The sequence below is a fragment of the Mastigoproctus giganteus genome, chromosome 9 (assembly GCF_048544385.1).
Source record: "Mastigoproctus giganteus isolate SK-2022 chromosome 9, ASM4854438v1, whole genome shotgun sequence".
In the NCBI taxonomy this organism is placed as follows: Eukaryota; Metazoa; Arthropoda; class Arachnida; order Uropygi; family Thelyphonidae; genus Mastigoproctus; species Mastigoproctus giganteus.
The window spans coordinates 147,840,854-147,859,427 of record NC_143583.1 but is presented as its reverse complement, the minus strand read 5'-3'; the positions used below and the strand labels follow the sequence as shown (position 1 = coordinate 147,859,427).

General features: G+C 36.6%; 1 protein-coding gene across 4 annotated transcripts in view; it reads left to right on the top strand.

Moving 5' to 3' along the window:
• Nucleotides 1-18,574, top strand: part of woc (zinc finger protein without children) — a 717,317-nt gene that overhangs the window by 95,625 nt on the left and 603,118 nt on the right. For all 4 annotated transcript variants that reach the window (XR_016547396.1, XM_090381483.1, XM_090381482.1 and 1 more), the window contains exon 4: nt 15,756-15,885. Coding sequence is in view for 3 of the 4 variants with exons in the window: in XM_090381483.1 (XP_090237609.1) it covers nt 15,756-15,885 (130 nt within the window). In the remaining variant the exon portion in view is untranslated. The remainder of the gene's footprint in view (nt 1-15,755; nt 15,886-18,574) is intronic.

The window sequence follows — 18,574 nt, the reverse complement described above, 5'->3', positions numbered from 1 at the left end:
TAGTAATGGCCGCATGGTGCAAGAAAGCCTATGGCTTATGCTGCACCAGCCAAAAAAAAAAAAAAAAAAAAACCCCAATAAAACAATGATAAAAAAAAAATAAATAAAAATAAATAATAATAATTAATAAAATAAAAGGAAATCAAACCTATCGTCCTATGTGCTTCCCTGACCCGAAGGTACTATCCAGATGACCTTTGAATTTCCCTAAACTGTCAGCCTCTACCAACCATGTAGGCAACTTATTTCAGTAATTTATAACTCTCTGGCTAAAATAAAACTTTCTGCAGTCCAATCTAAACATTTCCCCCCGTAACTTGAATTTATGTCCCCTAGTTCTAGCATCATTTATAATCTTGAAAATGTTGTCCTCATTCATTTTACTGATGCCTCTCAGAGCCTTAAACACCTCAGTGTGGTCAAACAAAAGCCTTATATAATGGGATTATCACATCCTTATCTCTACTTGCAAAAGTTCGATAGATCATTGATAGGGCACCATGGGCCTTCCTTGCAACTTGTTTACAATGCTCAGAGAATTTCATGTCTGACCGTATCATAACACCCAAGTCCCTTTCCTCCAGTACTGGGTTTAGTTGAACTCCACCAAGTGAATAAGTTAATTTGGGATTACTGTTACCCAGCTATAATACCTTACACTTTGTTGGATTAAAGCATAGCTGCCATTTTTCTGACCATTCCTGAAGTCTATCTAGGTCTCTCTGAAGAAGCTCAGCTTGACAGTGATCATTAACTACTCTACCAATTTTTAACATCATCTGCAAATTTAGACATCACACCCTCTATCCCTTCATTGATGTTGTTTATGAATATTAAAAAAACAGTGGTCCTAATACTGATCCTTGGGGAACCCCCACTTCTTACATCAACCCAATCTGAGGAATAGCCATTTATCACAACCCTCTGCCTCCTGCCCTGAAGCCATCCTGGTATCCATCTAAGGATGTTGTTATCCTTTATAAAACTATTGCTCTGCCAATTCTTGAATTCAGTTCACCCGTCTGGAATCCTCACACAGACTTTAATTAACAAAATGGAAGCAGTCCAAAAAAATTACGTTCTGTAATCCTCTATTTTATCGCACAGTGTACTATTAATCGTTGTGTGATTACTTTCATCTGAATCCTCTTTATGCTAGAAGAGATTGCTGACATCAACCTTCTAGTCAAAGTAATCACTGGAACTTATAAAGCATCTGATATCCTTAGCAAAATCAACCTCAGTGCTCCTTGTAGACAATTCAGGAACCTTACACTGTTTCGCCTTGACTCTGCGACTACTAACTTTATGAAGTTCAGTCCACTGAACAGAATCAGCAAATGACTCTCTCATTGACTTTTTTGACAACTTCCAATCACTGATTAACTCCATCCACAAGTTTGCCTCTTCTCTTGAACTGCAAAATGACTAGCTCTCATCTAATTATTGTAGTTTATTATTATTATTATTATTATTATTATTTGTTTTACTGTTTTCTATTCTCCAGTTAATTCATTTATTATTTGTTTTACTGGTAACTTAACTTTATGCATACCATACCTCTTTTGTACATATTATTTCAATGTTTGAATCTATATCAATTTTTATCTTATTGTTGGATTCCTTATTATTGCTATCAACTCTGTTCGTTGTTCTGCTCTTAGATGCACTGTTAATGGTTACCTGTTGTGTACCTTGTTATTAATAAAAAATAAATAAATAAAATAAAATATTTCCTTAAAAAGTCTGTATAAGTATTGGAAGTACAAGTATTTGTGTTCTCTATCTAGATGGTTCCTAAGGATTCTCTCATACTCCCACCATTGTGTTTTTATGATGATTAGCAATTCTCCTTAGCTAGACATATACATTATGTAGGTATTGTGCAGCAGCCCAAAAATCATCAAATGCCATTCAGGTCTCCATTCATTCATTCAGGATTTTCTCACTGTCTCTTTCTTGCCAGCAGGGTATAGAATGCCAAGAGGTACCAGCACTATAATCTTGCATTGCCACCATACAGATCTTTCTTGCATTCATGATTCTCTGATTTTATCCTACAGGTGCAATCTTTTATTTATTCACAAGCATTGGGCTTTCTGACACTCATGAATTTGCCCAGCATAAGGCAATACATATATATATAGTGTCTTGTGTTGGGTGGCACCTGAACCAGAGGTTCATCTTTGCCATGATGGGCCGACCGGGCTAGCCAGGTGGGTAAAGTGACTGCCTGGCAACCCAAAGGTTGCCCCAGGGGCTTGGATCAAAGATACTGCAAAAACATTGGGAGGTGCATTATGGCCACAGAAGCCGATGTGCCAACAACTACCAAAAAAAAAAAAAAAAAGAAAGAAAAAAAAAGAAAAAGCCATGATGCTCTGTGATGTTACAGAACTCTGCCAAGGCTAGGTGTGTGTGAAGTGGCTATTTTTGTGAAAACTGTTGAGTTGTTGTGCCTGACGATTTTGTTACTTGGAAGAAGCAGGCAATCATCCGTAATGCTGCTTCCTGGTGCCTAGTACCTGCCATGATGGAGTTGGACCACAACGTGTACATACTTGCCAGTTCAATGATGGTGGGGGGATGAAGAAGAAATAAACTTACTATATCCTGGGTGAAGCAGTGAGAACCCCAGGATGTGAGAGAAGTACTGTGCCATGACAGCACCAGCAGAGGGAACTATCCTATCAAAAAAAAAAAAAAAAAAAAAAAAATGAACTAATGAGACTCTTAACAGGGAAGAAAAATGCATGGGATGCATATAAATTATCAAGCGATTCAGAAGCCTATGGCAGATATAAGCTAGTCTGTAATCAGGTCACAAAGGAGGTTAGGCAGGCGAAGGCAGATTACGAGAAATCCTTGGCAAAAGATGCTAAGAAAAACAGCAAGGATTTCTTTACTTATATAAACTCAAAAAGGAAGGGGATGAATCTGATTGGTCCACTTGACATCGATGGTTCGACTGTTGATGATCCTGCTCAGATAGCAAACAAACTGAATGAGTATTTTGCATCTACATTCACACATGAGGAATTATTAAGGTTTGAAAATGGCAGAAGGTTATCAAATTGTAGCAGGATACTTAATGATTTTTAATAACTGAGAGTAAAGTGGAGGAGAAATTGTTGAAGTTAAACATAAGAAACCACCTGGGGTGGATGGGATCTATCCAGTTATGTTATGTTAATATAAAGGAGGCGGAAAAGCAACTGAACAAACTCTAAGCCATAATTATGAGAGCATCCTTGGACTCAGTGGAGGTTCCCATGGACTGGAGATGTGCAAATATATCCCCAATTCACAAAGGGGGATTGAAGGGTGACACGAATAATTACAGACCAGTTAGTTCAACTTCTGTTTCAGGTAAAATAATGGAGTCACTGGTTAAAGATGCATTGCAGATTCATCTAGACAAGACTGCAGCAATAATTCAGACACAGCATGGGTTTGTTAAGGGAAAGTCTTGTCTGACAAATTTGATAAGATATTATGATGTGGTTACAAAGGAACTGGATGCAAAAAATAATTTTGATATCATATATTTGGATTTCAGGAAAACTTTTGACACTGTTGCGCATGGAAGACTATTGTACAAATTGGAGCAAAATGGTATTAAGGGTAAGTTGCTACAATGGATAAAAGGATGGTTGAGTGGGAGAAGACAGAGGGTGGTAATCAATGGGTGCTGTTCTTCGTGGACTAATGTTATTAGTGGAGTCCCACAGGGTTCGGTGTTGGGTCCACTGTTGTTTTGTATATTTATCAATGATATTGATGAAGGTATATCAGGCTTAATGTCGAAGTTTGCAGATGATACAAAGGTTGGCAGGGTTGTTAATGATAGTAATGGCAGTGTGCTACTGCAACAGGATGTAGATAATTTGGGCAGATGGGCTAAGAAGTGGCAACTGAAGTTTAACCTTGACAAATGCAAAGTACTGCATATGGGTAGAAGTAACCCCAGAGAAACGTACCAGCTGTGTGGTACTACACTTAAGGTGGTAGAAAATGAAAAAGATCTGGGAGTAATTGTGCAGTCAGATATGAAGTTTTCTGAGCAATGCAGACAGGCTGCCAGGGCAGGTCATGGGGTTTTGTCAATGATATATAGGAATTTTGCTAACAGGGAAAAGCAGGTGATTGTCCCTCTGTATAAGGCAGTGGTCAGGCCACGCCTTGAGTACTGCGTACAAGTTTGGAGGCCTCATTTTAGGAAGGATGTAGATTTACTTGAGCGTGTGCAGAGAAGGGCAACAAGATTGGTGAGGGGAATGGAGGGATCCTCTTACCAAGAGAGGGGCGCCTCTGTAGCCAGGTGGGAAGGAGCAGCAGTGCGTAGCACATGCTTCTTGATTAGACCCGGGTTCGAGCCCGTCACCACCAAATATGGAGAATGCGGAAAGGTCAAGGGAATGACCACCGCATATTCCCGGAGCAATATGGCCTTAGTTGCTAATGCTCCTAAAAACCAAACAACAAACAACAACCAAGAGAGGCTTAAGTTCTGTTCATTTGCAGTGGCTGGAGACTAGGCACTGCACGTTGATCTGATTGAGGTGTATAAGGCCTTGAATGGGTTGAGCACGCTGAATTCTGATGGGATCCTTCCAGTTGTTCAGATTACTCTGAACAAGTTCTGAACTTGTTCTGAGTGTTATTCACATAGCTGTGCGGACATTTTTACCGCTCCTGGAACAGAGAAGTTTTTTCTGATTTATTTTCTGTGTTATTAGCTTAAATTACTTAGATTAAAGTAACTTAGATAGAGATTTTGTAGGTATTACTTAGTATCGGAAAGGGTATCAAATCCACCTGTTTACCGTTCGTAAATAGCCGCCATTGCTACGCGATACAAAATATCTCGAAATAGATAGCATAAGCATAATATAGTATAGTATAGTACATAATATTGTCAATTAATCAGATAATTAATCTTGTTGAACTTCATTGTCAATTAAATTGTACTTTTAACTATACATATAACGACTGGGTTACATAACATAAATAATTAGTAAAAAATAAATAATTAATACTTAACTGATACGGAAGTTATATAAAGGGATTTTGTAGATAACACTCGATACTGAAACGTAAATATAGAGTTATAACTGTGTTGAGATATAAGTTTAGGGTTTTAATTTTGTACTGAAATTGAAATTTTATTGAAATTAAATCGAAATCATGACTCTGACCAGAGCAGCAAAGCAAAAGGCTCAAGCTAATGGGAGTGTTGTGACTCAGGGGAGAACTGAGGGGGGCAGTTGCCCTCTGAATCACAGCCTATTAAAATGCACTAATTGCTTGATGTTTGTGGAGCAGTTAGGTACGGGACATGATACTGCCATGGGGGATGTCTTTGTGTGTGCGCGATGCAAGGAGTGTAAGGAAATCAGGCGACAACTCAGCTTTGTTATGGGCCTATATGAGAGCTTGAAGTACAGGGTGGATGCCCTCAAAGCATTAAAAGTGAGGGCCCATCAAGCTCTCAGCTGCCCACACCAATGCCAGAGCTTGCACTTGGTCATCGCGCAACACAGCGGCAGCCCCCAAGGCAGAATGCGCTGGTCCCAAAGGAACTAGTAGTTGTTGGTGACTATTGTCAGGGAAACGGGAAACATGCTTTGTAAAAAGGATAGGTGGAACAGGACCAGGGTATGTCTGCCAGGGGCAAAGGTTGATGACGTTGTAGAGCGGATATCATCTTTTAAGGGCACAAAAGGTGATATAGTTGTACATTTTGGCGCTAATGATATTAAGAGTAGGAGACCGGCGGAATTACTTAACAAGTACAGGTCACTGTTGAAAAAAAGCCGTGAATTAGGGTTGAATTTGAAAGTGTTTGCAATTCTGCCCAGACACGATAGGAGGGAGTATATGATGAGAGCCCTGTCGATCAATTCGGCCCTGGAAGGATTGTGCAAGGCTCAAGGGGTAGAATTTTTTTCAGCCTGGTCTGTACTTGTTAACAGGAGAGACTGCTTCTACAGGGATGGGATACACTTAAATAGAAAGGGTGCAAGAATTAAGGGGGCATAAATTCAAATTAAGAAAAGATAGATGTAGAATGTGTGGAAATTTGCCTTTAGCCAGCGGGTGGTTAATTGCTGGAACAAACTTCCATCTGTTGCTGTGGAAGTTGATAGGTTAAATAAATTTAAGGAGGAACTGGACAGCATTTGGAGGGAATGGTGTGATTTTTTTTTTTTTTTTTTTTTTTGGCTGATGCTGCATAAGCTTATACACTTGCTTTCTTGCATCACATGCCACCACTACTACTACCCATCAGCAGTCATTAAAATGATCGTTCAGAATCCAAGCATGCAGGGTCACTTTGACCCTATGTACTTACATTTGAAAAAATCAGCAAAAAATAATTCAGAACTGTTTATTTATTTATTTTTTTTTGATACCGCCTTTATTTTAAATCTTTTCTACATACAACTGTAAAAATTAATTTTTGAAATTAAAACTCTTTAGACCTCTCAGTAAGCGAAATGCAAATTGAAAAACCTATGGACTTCTACGAGTACATGCAATTGAATGGCAGCCTTATCAATAAAGTGAGTGTCTGCTTAAAAATATATTTAAGTGGTCACTGCACCATGTTTTGCATATTTCAAAAATATACAACTTATACATTATTCTATCCTGTGGTGTTATTGAAAAGGGAGTGCCCATTGGAGGGTTCTAATTATCTGAAGTTTATTGAAGTGTTGTTTATAAAACTTCTCTTTAGGAATCAGTTTCCAGACAAGGAGTTACTTTGAGTTGCACAGTGTTCAGTAGCACCACTCAGCAATGCTGTTTTCAGTTTAGTCTTGGTTGACATATTGTTTGTGCATTTTATGTCCAAATTATTGATTTTTGCGTACTGTCTAGATAGTTTCAGCATTTTTTTAATAGCCTCAAAGAGATCAAGTGAGTTAGCTAGTGCTAACATATTATGTGAAGAAGGTTGGTGAAATGCTATTGGAAAAATCTTTTGTTGGAAACTGAATTGGGCATTCCAAATGGGCTGGATTTGGGCAGGCATTTACAATATTGGTTAACCAAGCCAAAATAAGAACAAATTAATACAGGGTTGTTAAAATTAAAATATCCCTACATAGAGGGCTCTGGAGTGAGTTCTAAGGCTTGTACTGAAGAGAAATTTGGACCACAGGTACAATAAAGAATGTGCTTGCCATTTATTGGAAAAACAAATTAGTTACAAAATTTGTCACTATATGGCACTGTGGTAATACAAATGACTTGAACAGTGCTAAAATTGTTCAATGTGTCCTCCATTTTGGTCAACAACAGTTTCCATTCGAAGAACAGCAGTTTCTACAGCAGAATCTGTAGAAACTCTTGTTCTACAGATTCTGCTGTAGAACATGTCAACCTGAATAGCTAGCACATGACGTCTAATGCTGTTCTTCAGATCTGCCAGAGTTTGACATCCTTCCTGATACACCTGGTTCTTCAAAAAACCCCACAATCAGAAGTAGCATGATGTGCGGTCCAGTGATTGGAGTGGCCAAGATGTCTGGAAAAAACGGCTGATGACCCGTTTGCCTGTAAAATGTTGCCTTAGCAATCTTTGGACACAACGGTGGAGCGACAGGACATCGTAGAGGTCGAAAATGAGTAGACTGCTCTCGTGTTGAAGATGTGGCTATCATCTTGCATGAATATAGTATCCTGAAGGCACCCATGTTGTTGCAGTTCTGGTATTGTGAAATTTGCCAACATTTCATAATATCGTTGTCCATTGATGGAACAGGTGTGGGGGGTCCAGTCGGTGTTACCTGTTCAAAAAAATATGGCCCAATCATGAATGTGGCTGTAAATCCACACCACGCTGTCACTTTTGGAGAATGCAACGGGACCTCTTGGTCACTCAACGCTTCATCGCTCCAAGGGATGTTCCATGGCCGAGCGATATCCACTGTCATTCGCGTCAGAAACTGAGGTGCATATGTGAATCGAATATCTGCATCACCATGCTTTAGCTACTGTAGCATGCATCTTGTAAGGATAGTACCGCAACACCTGATGCATTACTAGCCTTACAGTGGAACATGGCCTGTTCACTTCACGAGAAACAGCTGGCACACTTGCGCTACAAAATGGAGATTGACTTGATAAATTCACGACAGCCATAGCCACATTTTCAGCATGAGAGCAGTCTACTCGTTTTCGACCTCTACCTGGTTGAATACCAAGATATCCTGTCACTTCAAATTTTGCAATCATTTTGCGGACAGCACAAACAGTCATAGGTCCATGTACTACATATTATGTGCTTCTGACGCCGGAATTCTCTGATAGCTGCAGCTGCATTGTTGCTGTTCTGATAGTACAGCTTCACTAATAGTGTCTTTTTCTGCAACGTTGTTGGCATTGCTGCTGTAGTGCAGGCAAACATCTACTGTATGATTTTGAAGAGACTGCTTTGCTGTTATACAGTACAGTAGAGCTGAGTAGTGGCACTGTGGCAGTAACTTATGATTATGCAGATAATGTAAGTTATTTGCATAATTGTAACTAAGATAGTTACGCGCCATACAGTGACAAATTTTGTAACAATTTTTTTTCTCCAGTAAATGGTGAGCGTATTGTACCTGTTGTCCAAATTTCTCTTCGGTATGAGCCTTAGAACTCGCTCCAGAGCCCTCTACATAGGGATACTTTAATTTTAACAACCTTGTATTTAAAAGCATTTATGCACAAGTTTTCATTTTTGCAAATTTTTCAATATATTGATTTTTCATAAAATACAAACTGTAAATTCTTATAAATACAAGATTTAGTTCTAGGGTTAGTTTTTAAAAATATGAAGGATTGTCATTGGTTGAACTGTTATAGCTATTTCTATGTATTCTACACTTTCAGCATGCTAATGAATTCATTTTATTCAGGCTAAAATTTTTATCTTTTAAATATTAATTCTAATAACTGAGGATCAGATTCTCTATAACTAAGTATTTTCTTAAATTTGTAAGCAATATTTTTCATGACTGGAAGCTATAGCCTTAAGGAGGTCATTTCTCAGAGGTGTATGTGTGTGTGTGTGTGTGTGTGTGTGTGTGTGTGTGTGTGTGTTATAAGGACATATCCTAAACTAACAAGTGAGGACTTCAGCATTCTTTTTGGTTTATCTGATGCAAACTGTTCATTCACTGTGGCCAAGGTTCAGTCAGTCCATCCATCCATCCATTTATTTGTTGCCCTGTCCTACCAGTACACTTCTCCCATTCCTTGGACTTTGGATTCTGAAATGGCTAAATAGGATGTTCAGTAACCCATTTCTAAATCCACTCCTCACTTCAACTTTAGTATCCTGTCCTGGAAATTGCTTATATCATCAAATGCCTTTTCTTTCATAATTATTCACACACACACACACACACACACACACACACACACACACACACACACACACACACACACACACACACCAGATACACTTGCCTGCATGTCCAAAATCTTAGGTCTTAATTCTGAAAAGTATTTTCAAGATAAGAACTATATTACTGCTGATTTTTATAAACATCTTATCTTCTACTAGTTGGCTACCAGTAGAAATTTGTAGAAAGACAAAGTACAAAATTTAGGTTTTTTTTTGCAATTTTTTTCCCTTTGGTGTTTATTTAATAACAGTATTTGGTCATTTACTTAAATACTACAATAAAATCTCGTAAATACAAACTCGGTTTATACAAAGTACTCGTTTATATGAAGCACATACCGTTCCCTTGTGAAAGGATAGGCTTTTCTATGCAAATATATTTGTTTATTACAAAATTCGGTTAATACATATTACAAAGTTCTTTTTCACCTCGTGAGAAATAAATGTTGTCATTTTGTATGTTTAATACAAATCTTGCCAGAGCAATCCGATTATTGTCCTCGGCCACCTGGCTCCCTACTTCCTGAAGGATGGCACTGACACTGACTTAGAAATTAGTTTTGTGTAAACAAAAGCGGTTTATGGTAACTACAACGTCAAGTGTACTCTGAAAAACATCTTTCTGAAGGATGAGTTTTTAAATTAACAAAAGAATAAAAAGTTTTTCTAAGTTGTTTACATGCACGCCCTCGCTCTCCATGGGAATAAGGTCAGTTGCAATTGTTACCTCACTTCAAAGAGTCCTTTGCTATCGTATACAGCAATCTATTTTTTGTGCCATTTTATCTGAGCTGATGTCTTTTTTGGAACTTGTGGCTTTAATTAATTTAAAATTTGTTTATATTAAATCTTATCTAGCAGTGTTATGGTGACAAAATGTAGACGGACAGAATTAAGCCTGGAAATTAAACTAAAAATTATACAAGAGGCTTACAGGATGGAAAGAAGCAAAATGGATATTGCAAATACAACATCCCTTTACCTACTTTATCTACAATACTGAAAAACCGAAAAAGACTTGAAGTGCGTGACACTGGAGCAGCGATGAAAAACTGGGAACAAATTTGTGGTGCAAAACACAAGGAGCTTGAAACAAAACTTTTCGAGTGGTACCAACATCTACTTTGCCAATATCAGGTCCAATTTTGCAAGAAAAGGCAAATTATCTAGCTCAGCAACATGGGATTAGCGACTTTAAATGCAGCAGTGGCTGGCTCAAAAGATTTAAAGACAGGAATAACTTGGTTTCTTGAAATGTTTGCAGTGAGTCTGGATTAGTCGACAAAGAAAAGGCTACAGACTGTTTGTGTCTGTAGTCTTTTTAATCTTGTTGAGACAGGTTTAATTTATAATTTGCTGCCAAATAAAACATTTGCTGTTTGAGGAGAGTCTTGTCATGGTGGAAAATTAAGTAAATAAAGACTCACTGTTCTGTTATGCTGCAATTCAGATGGCAGTACAAAACTATACCCACTTGTGATTGTTAAGTTTTCCAAGCCAAGATGTTTTAAAGCAGTTAACCAACATCCCTGTGATTATGAGGCCAATAGAAGTGCTTGGTTTGCGGTTAGAATTTTTCAGTCATGGTTATCAAAATTTCAAAATTGGACAGAAGAATGGCTTCAGAAAAAAGGAACATTTTGATGATTCTAGACTGTTGTACAGCACATTCTGCCAAGACACTTAAGTTGACAAATATATGGCTGTTGTCCCCCCCCCCATACCACCAGTTTAATGCAACCTGAATCAAGGCATTATTTATAACTTCAAGAGAGCATATAGAGCCCGCTTGATAAGGTACTTTATCAGCAACATAGAAGGAGGAAACAATTTGCAGCCAAATTGGAATGTTTTGGATGCTATCCGTAATCTTGTTATTGTATAACAAGATTACATAAAGTGTAATAATCAACTGCTTCAGAAAGAGTGGCTTTGGAGAGAACATCATCGAAAAGCATGGTTCAGCAGACAAATGTGATAGCAACAGTGAGGAATGGAGGAATTTGAAGGAGTATTTGGATTTTGTTGGCAAATCTGAAGAGTTTGTGAAGGTGGATGATGAAGTTGCTACCACTGCAATGCCAACACCAGAAGAGCTGCTGGGTACCAAACAAAACGATGTTTTTGTTACCAGCGAAAGTGAAGAAGTGCGCATACTGCCATCTAAAAAAGATGCCCAAAATGTATTGAACATAATAGAGAATGTGTTGGCCTGCAGTAACGTTGACAAAGAAACTGTTGCATTTGATAATGTCTGTGCTGTAGTTAAAAATGCATATAGGACAAAAACTGTGCAAACAACATTGGATTTTTTCTTTAAATTAGATTAATTTATTAAAAAGTTAATGGTTTGTATGTCTCCTTTTATATTAAGATTGTAATTCTTTTTACTGTGATACTAAAATATTGTATATATTAAAATATATACTGTACAATATTTTCGTTTCCATTAATATAGCTTTTCTCTTAGTTTATCTTACAAATAAAATAAAATCTTTAAAAAATATGTTATTCCTATTACTGTATTGTTAAACAAGGCTTTTGTTTTTATTTTATTGTATTTTTATTATTTTATTTTATTAATTTATTTTTGATATTATTATTATTAGTTATTATTATTCTTAGATATACAGTATGTATCAAAAAAAAACTGTAAAATTTTGACACTTTTGGGGGACCTCGTTACTACAGAACTTGAAAATTTAGGTCCTTTAACTTTGTATTAACGAGATTCCACTGTATATAATACCTTGTCTGTATTCTTCTAGCCCTTATGACTGAATATAAATAAAACTGATAGATATTACTTTTTGACTGTCCTTCATAAAAATAAATGTGTAGGAGGGATGGTGAAAAAATTGAGTTGGAACATAAAAGACATAAGTACTAATTTAAAAAAAAAAAAAAATTTTTTTTTTCAACGTATTCACCCTGCTGTTTAATATGCTTATTGTATTTAATATGCAAAAACTTAATTTAATCTCATTATAAAATAAGCTCTGTAATGATGAGACTTCAGGTTTCTGAAAACTAATAGTCAAATCAAGCCAGATCTGGCTGTTCAAGGTGTGATTTAATTGTTCAAATCCCTGTTCATGAGTTTTAGCCTGTGTAACCTGTGCTTTGTACCTGGGTGCATTTGTCAGTAACCCGGGTTTCCTCGTCTTTTTTCCTGAATTGTGGCTTTTAACTGTGTCATGAGACTGGCATAAAATTCTCCTGTTATTGTGGTTTTAGGCACAAGTATTCAATTAACAACTTTTTGTATCACATAAAATCGAGACCAACACTTTTCTAGCTGATAGTTGGGTTTGAAACATTTAGATCTCCCTTGTTCTTCCAGTTTGGATCCAGCATCATAAAATTGTAGCCAACTTTTGTCACCAGTTATAAAATAGGAAAAAAAATCTGGATTAGCAAGAATTAATTTTAAATTCTCTTTTGACGAGTCCACCCTCTGATATTTATCATGAATGGAAAGGTTTTTCTGGGAACTCATCTTGCACAAACATTGGACATTCTGAAATGCTTATGTATTTGGCTGTAATGATATGTTGAAAAAAAATTTTCTTTGAGGGTGTTATTCATCAAGAAAAAAACTATTCAAACACTTTTTATGCACCATGGTAAATAATTTTAATTAATGAACATCATGTTATAAACCCTTTACTAGGTTCTTGTTGTTCTCTTGCACAATAAATCAGAACAAGTATTATGGTGGGGACAGGTGAGATTAGAATGGTTAATTTGTAAATTCTTATTCTGACTCATTATGCTGTTTGCAGGGTTTGTAATGTGATGCATGTTTATTACAATTATTTATTGTGGTGTATAAAATGTTTTAATAGTTTATTCTTGTTGCTTTTTGTTACCTATTGTTAAAATGCTTCTGCAGGAAATGTTGAGCACTTTTTCAAGTTCAGACACTTTATTCTGTTTTCTAGAATTTTTTTTTCAATGATGGGAACTTTCAGAATTGATTGCTTCAGATGATCAACTAGACCTTGGATCATCCCCAGCTGATTCCTGTCCTGTTTTGAATCCTGTTGACCATCTTGCAACAGTAACTTTTCCTGATACTTCTCCAAACACTCTAGCAATTCTCTCATGGATTTCTCTAGCATTTCTGCCTTCTTTGGCAAAAAATTCAATTACTGAATGATGCTCAATTGCTGGATATTCATTCTTCTTCTTCCTACAAACATAAAAAATAAAATTTTAGAAACTGCATATAACATTGACACAATTTTTTTTTTTCAAGTTATTTTATAAGACATTAAGCTATCAAAATATCATTTTATAATTTACTGATGCGTATGATACAACTAGTTTTCGGAACTTTGACATTCCCTTATAGTTATGGATCATATGCATCATAGCTGCCAACTCTCCAGTTGATAGCTCTGATGCATGTGACAGGTTTATGACATGGTTTGTCTTGTTCTCCGTTTTGTTGTCATAATATAGTTGGCAAACGTTTTCCGCCTTTTTTGCAAAAAATGTTTTTTTCTCTGTCCTTTTATTTTTCTGTTGTCTTTTAATTTTCAGCACAGCACTTAGATTATGGTCCTTGGTGATGATAGTCAATCTCTCAGTTTAGATATCAATAAAGATTAGCAAAATAACTTATATATTTTTTTAAAGTTCATTTAAAACCACTTCCATTAAAGGTTTATTTTCAAAGTAAATAAATTACATGTTTTCAACTTCTGTAACTTGTGTTGCCAATAGTCTAGAAATATGAACCAAAATACTTCCACCCCCATCAATAAATTAGTGAAGGCCACCATTATCACACTTGCAAAAGACCAGTGAGAGATAATATGTGATGTGTGTCAGATTTATGCGATAAACTTTACTCTTCCTAGTTCATTTCACAAATATATGTGGTCTCAATTCTAATTTCAACGATGTCCATTTCCACTTGCAGTCTGCCCCAAACCCCATGTACTACTTCTGACAGAATCTCAGTTATCAGTTGATTCAACTACTGCTCATCTCAGTTGCCCAGATTATTCGCTGTATGATTCCTTTCGCCTCAAAGGTGGTATTTTGCATATGTTCGTTCTGATATTTCCTGTCAGAGACTTGTTAATTTGGAATCTCCTTTTTTCGATCTTCTCTGGCTTAAAATCTCTCTACCTCATTGAGTCAAATTCATCTGTTGTCTCTACCGTTCTCTCAACTCCACTATTCACTTGGAGCTCTTTGACTTCCTCTCTTTGCAACTTGACTTTCTCCAGTCCAACTTTCCTAACAGTGAGGTAATTTTCCTTGGTGATTTTAATGTTCACAGCTCCAGCTGGTTTCCATTTTCTAGTCACACCGATCCAGCTGGTCGAGATGCTGATGCTTTTGCAATTACTAATGACCTTGCACAGATTGTTCATTCATCTACAAGAATACTGGACAATCTTAATCATACAGCCAACACGCTTGACCTTTTTCTCACAAACAATCCTTCTAAGTACATGGTCGAAGTGAGAGGTCCTTTAGGCACCTCAGATCTCAACTTGGTGATTGTCTCTTCTCCAGTGGAGCCTTTATCTCATGGCTATTCCCAACCTTGTATTGTTTGCATTACAAGAGGTGCCTCTGTAGCCAGGTGGGCAGGAGCAGCGGTGCGTAGCACAAGCTCTTGTCTGGGGAATCATTAAGCACTTTCATGTAGCATTTAAATAAAGTCCACATTATTTTGGTTATGAGCCTTTACTGGAAATACCCGTGATGCTGAGTGTGAGAGGATATCCAGCCAGATTAAAAAATAATAATAAATTCAAATCTTCTCTTTCTGGTGAAGCTTTGAAAAGCTTCACCAGTAGTGCCATTGTTAGCTCTGAACTACTGTTCAGATTTGCTGAGTCAAATGATAAGTCAAAAGTTACTGTTTGACTCAAACATAATTAATTTCTGTTCAGACAATCTGAACAGAAATTGACAAACAGAATTATCCTAGGTAAGCTAATGTTTGAAAGCATATTGTACTGGTAAATAATCCAATGGCTGTGTTTTAATATATGATCTGTATGCTACCAGTGAAATATAATTTCTAGTGCAGTGTGGAATTAAAAAAAAAACAAAAAAAATAATAATTTTTGAGATGAACTGCTTTTTACAACAAATCTCCTGTGTTTTGCCTGTTTTGACTAAAACATACCCTGTTTTCCTTCTGCTTACGATTTACCTGATCTTCAGCATTTTGAAAGTCAAGAAGTTGTTAGCTGCATAATGTAATTATTTAGTAAACCATAAAATAACAGTTTTGGTATGAAGATAAATTCCTTACTTGTGAAATAATGGTATGATTTCTTGTACTTTTATAATCCATTCATAACACTTAATTTTCATATTTCAGGGTTACATTACTGATACAATGAATGAGCTATTAGGATTATTTGGTTATGATCAAGTTGATGAAAACACAAAGAATAAGCTGCAGTTAGGTAAACTGGATGCTTCTGCTTCTAAAAGTATTGTTGAGAAAGGTAGGTAATAACAAAAAGTTATGTAGTACAGAGTGATTAGTTGATAATACAAGGTGTAGCCATTAAATAATGAGACTGCACACCAAGTTCCACCTGTGAAACCAAGCCATAGTAGCTGACCTTGAGCCTTTCCTTAGTTGTCTCCCAAGCCAGGTTTCAATATGCTCATTTGCTTTGTAGTGAGACAGGTTTTCATTACCTTGTGTTTTTGCAGTTTCCATAAAAATGACAGACAAAATAATTGAACAACAAATCAACCTCAAAATGAAAAAAAAATGTAATGAAAATACCAACTGAAAGTTTTGACTTGTTACGTCAAGTTTGTGGGGAAGATGCAATGTCAAGGGCTCTTGTTTGAATGCATAAAAGATTTTTAGAAATAAGAGAGAATATGGAAGATGATGAATGATCAGGCTGTCTGGTATCCATTAAACTAATGAAAATGTGGACCAGGTAAGGACATTGATTAGAATTAGATTTCATATCAGAACTCAATATAGACAAAGAAACAGGCAAATTTTAATTGAAAATTTATGCTTGAGTAAAGTGTGTGCCAAGGTGATGCTAAAAATTTTGAATGAAGATTGATGAATCAGAAGACTCCAAGTTTTTGAAGATGTTTTGAAAATAATTGAAGAAGCTCCAGATGTTCTGAATACTGTAATTACTTGCAATGAAAGTTGACTGTTCCAGTACAACACAGAAACTAAAAGGTGGTCAGTACAGTGGAAGACAAAATCCCCCCGCCCCCAGACTAAAAAAAAAAAAAATCAAGAATGGCAAAATCAAAAATGAAAACCATGTTTCTTGTTTTCTTCAATATTAAAGGAATTACTATGGCTGAATACACCCCACCAATTCAGACTATCAATCAAACATTCTACGTTGAAGTTCTGACAGGGCTGCCTGAAAAAATTTGAAGGAAGAGAACTGAATTGTGGAAGAATGGTTGGATGCTCCCTCATGACAATGTTTCAGCACACAGTGTTCTCTCCTTTTGCCATTTTCTTGCTAAAAACAAATTCTTGTGTGCAAACATATACCCTACTTGCCAGACCTAGCCCCTTGTGACTCTTTTCTCTTCCCTAAACTGAAAAGTGTAAAGGGAATCCATTTTAAGTCGATTGAAGACGTTCAGAAAAAAACAACTGAAGTATTAAAATTGCGTATAGAAGATGACTTCCAAAAATGTTTCTGTGCTTGGAAGAACCATATAAACAGTGTGTGCAAGCTCGAGGTAATTATTTTGGAGGGGATAACTTGTAAGGTACAAAATATTTCATTATATTTATTTTATTGCAACAGTCTCATTATTTAATAGCCACACCTGGATAGCATAATGTTGACCTTTTTTTTTTTTATTGGTAATCCTATAGTGTATATCTGGTTCCTGCTAAGAGTAAGGGGAAGATATTTAAAAGTTCATAGAATCATATAGAAATAATGACATTAAAATTGTGCATATAATCTTATTTGGTTATATGGCTCTTTGTATAAACACATGCAAAAACATAGGTTCATAATTTGCAGTTCCCCCCCCCCCCCCATAACAGTCAAATTTAATTATCATGGTCTCATAGCTGCAGAAGACCACATTATAATGATATGGTACATACATTGGGTTTATCTGCTCTATCATATGCCATTGTGAAAAAAATGGAGCATAATACTAATACTAAGAATGGAGCATAATACTAAGGGGAGGGAGGTGTGAGAGAGAGAGAGAGAGAGAGAGAGAGAGTGAGCGAGCGCGCGCATTGAAGAATTCTTGCAGTGGGTGAATAGTGACTAACTGCCAAGAAAATATTGATGCAGGATGGTAGGCCAGCAATTATCAGTCCATGAAATAGTGCAAGGTAACCCATATGAACAGATGCAAAGCATTTTGACAAAGGAAGTGAGTGTATCAATTGTTTTGCAAGCGAGTTTCTTGACGTCTGACATATGATCAAAAATATGGTTTGTGCAAAGTGTACCCAACATTTTTGGCACGTTAGGTCACAATGATATAATAAAGTAACACACTTCTGACATTTGATCAAAGATGTGAGTGGGACCTTTTTAACACCTCCCCCCCCCACCAAGGCAGTGCTCCCTCTCACACAACAGTAATCACAGTGAATGGAAACATTTTTTCAGGCCCTGACAAATCATTCTACATGAATCATATAACTGTATTGCAACATTATGAACAAGTCTGTGCAAATCCAAGGAGTCTATATTGAAAAATGATATACAACCACTGCTTCATTATGAGGTTACATACTTTCAGTATCCCTTTATATGTATGTAATTGTGTGTGCGTGCACATACGTACACACTATCCTTCCATTAATATTTTGACACCTCTCCATTAATATTGCTTACATCCTACTCAAGCATCATGTGTTAGGCATAACTAAAGCTCTGCTTGTAGGCCTTCGAGGAGGCAGTATTTTGATTGTGCATGTAAGATACTTTAATTGATGGAGCAGCGAAGAATGATAATAGGGCGTTCCATTCGGTTTACCTGCTCTACCATATGCCATTGTGAAAAAAATTGAAAGCATAATACAAATCATTTGGCCCGTGTATGTGGCATTTCAGCAAAAACTGGATGATGATCAGTGATTGGTAATGTGATCTGCATTTAGAAGTGGACTTAGTGCTGAAGCCGAAATAACCCAGAAAACCTCTGGGTTATTTTGTG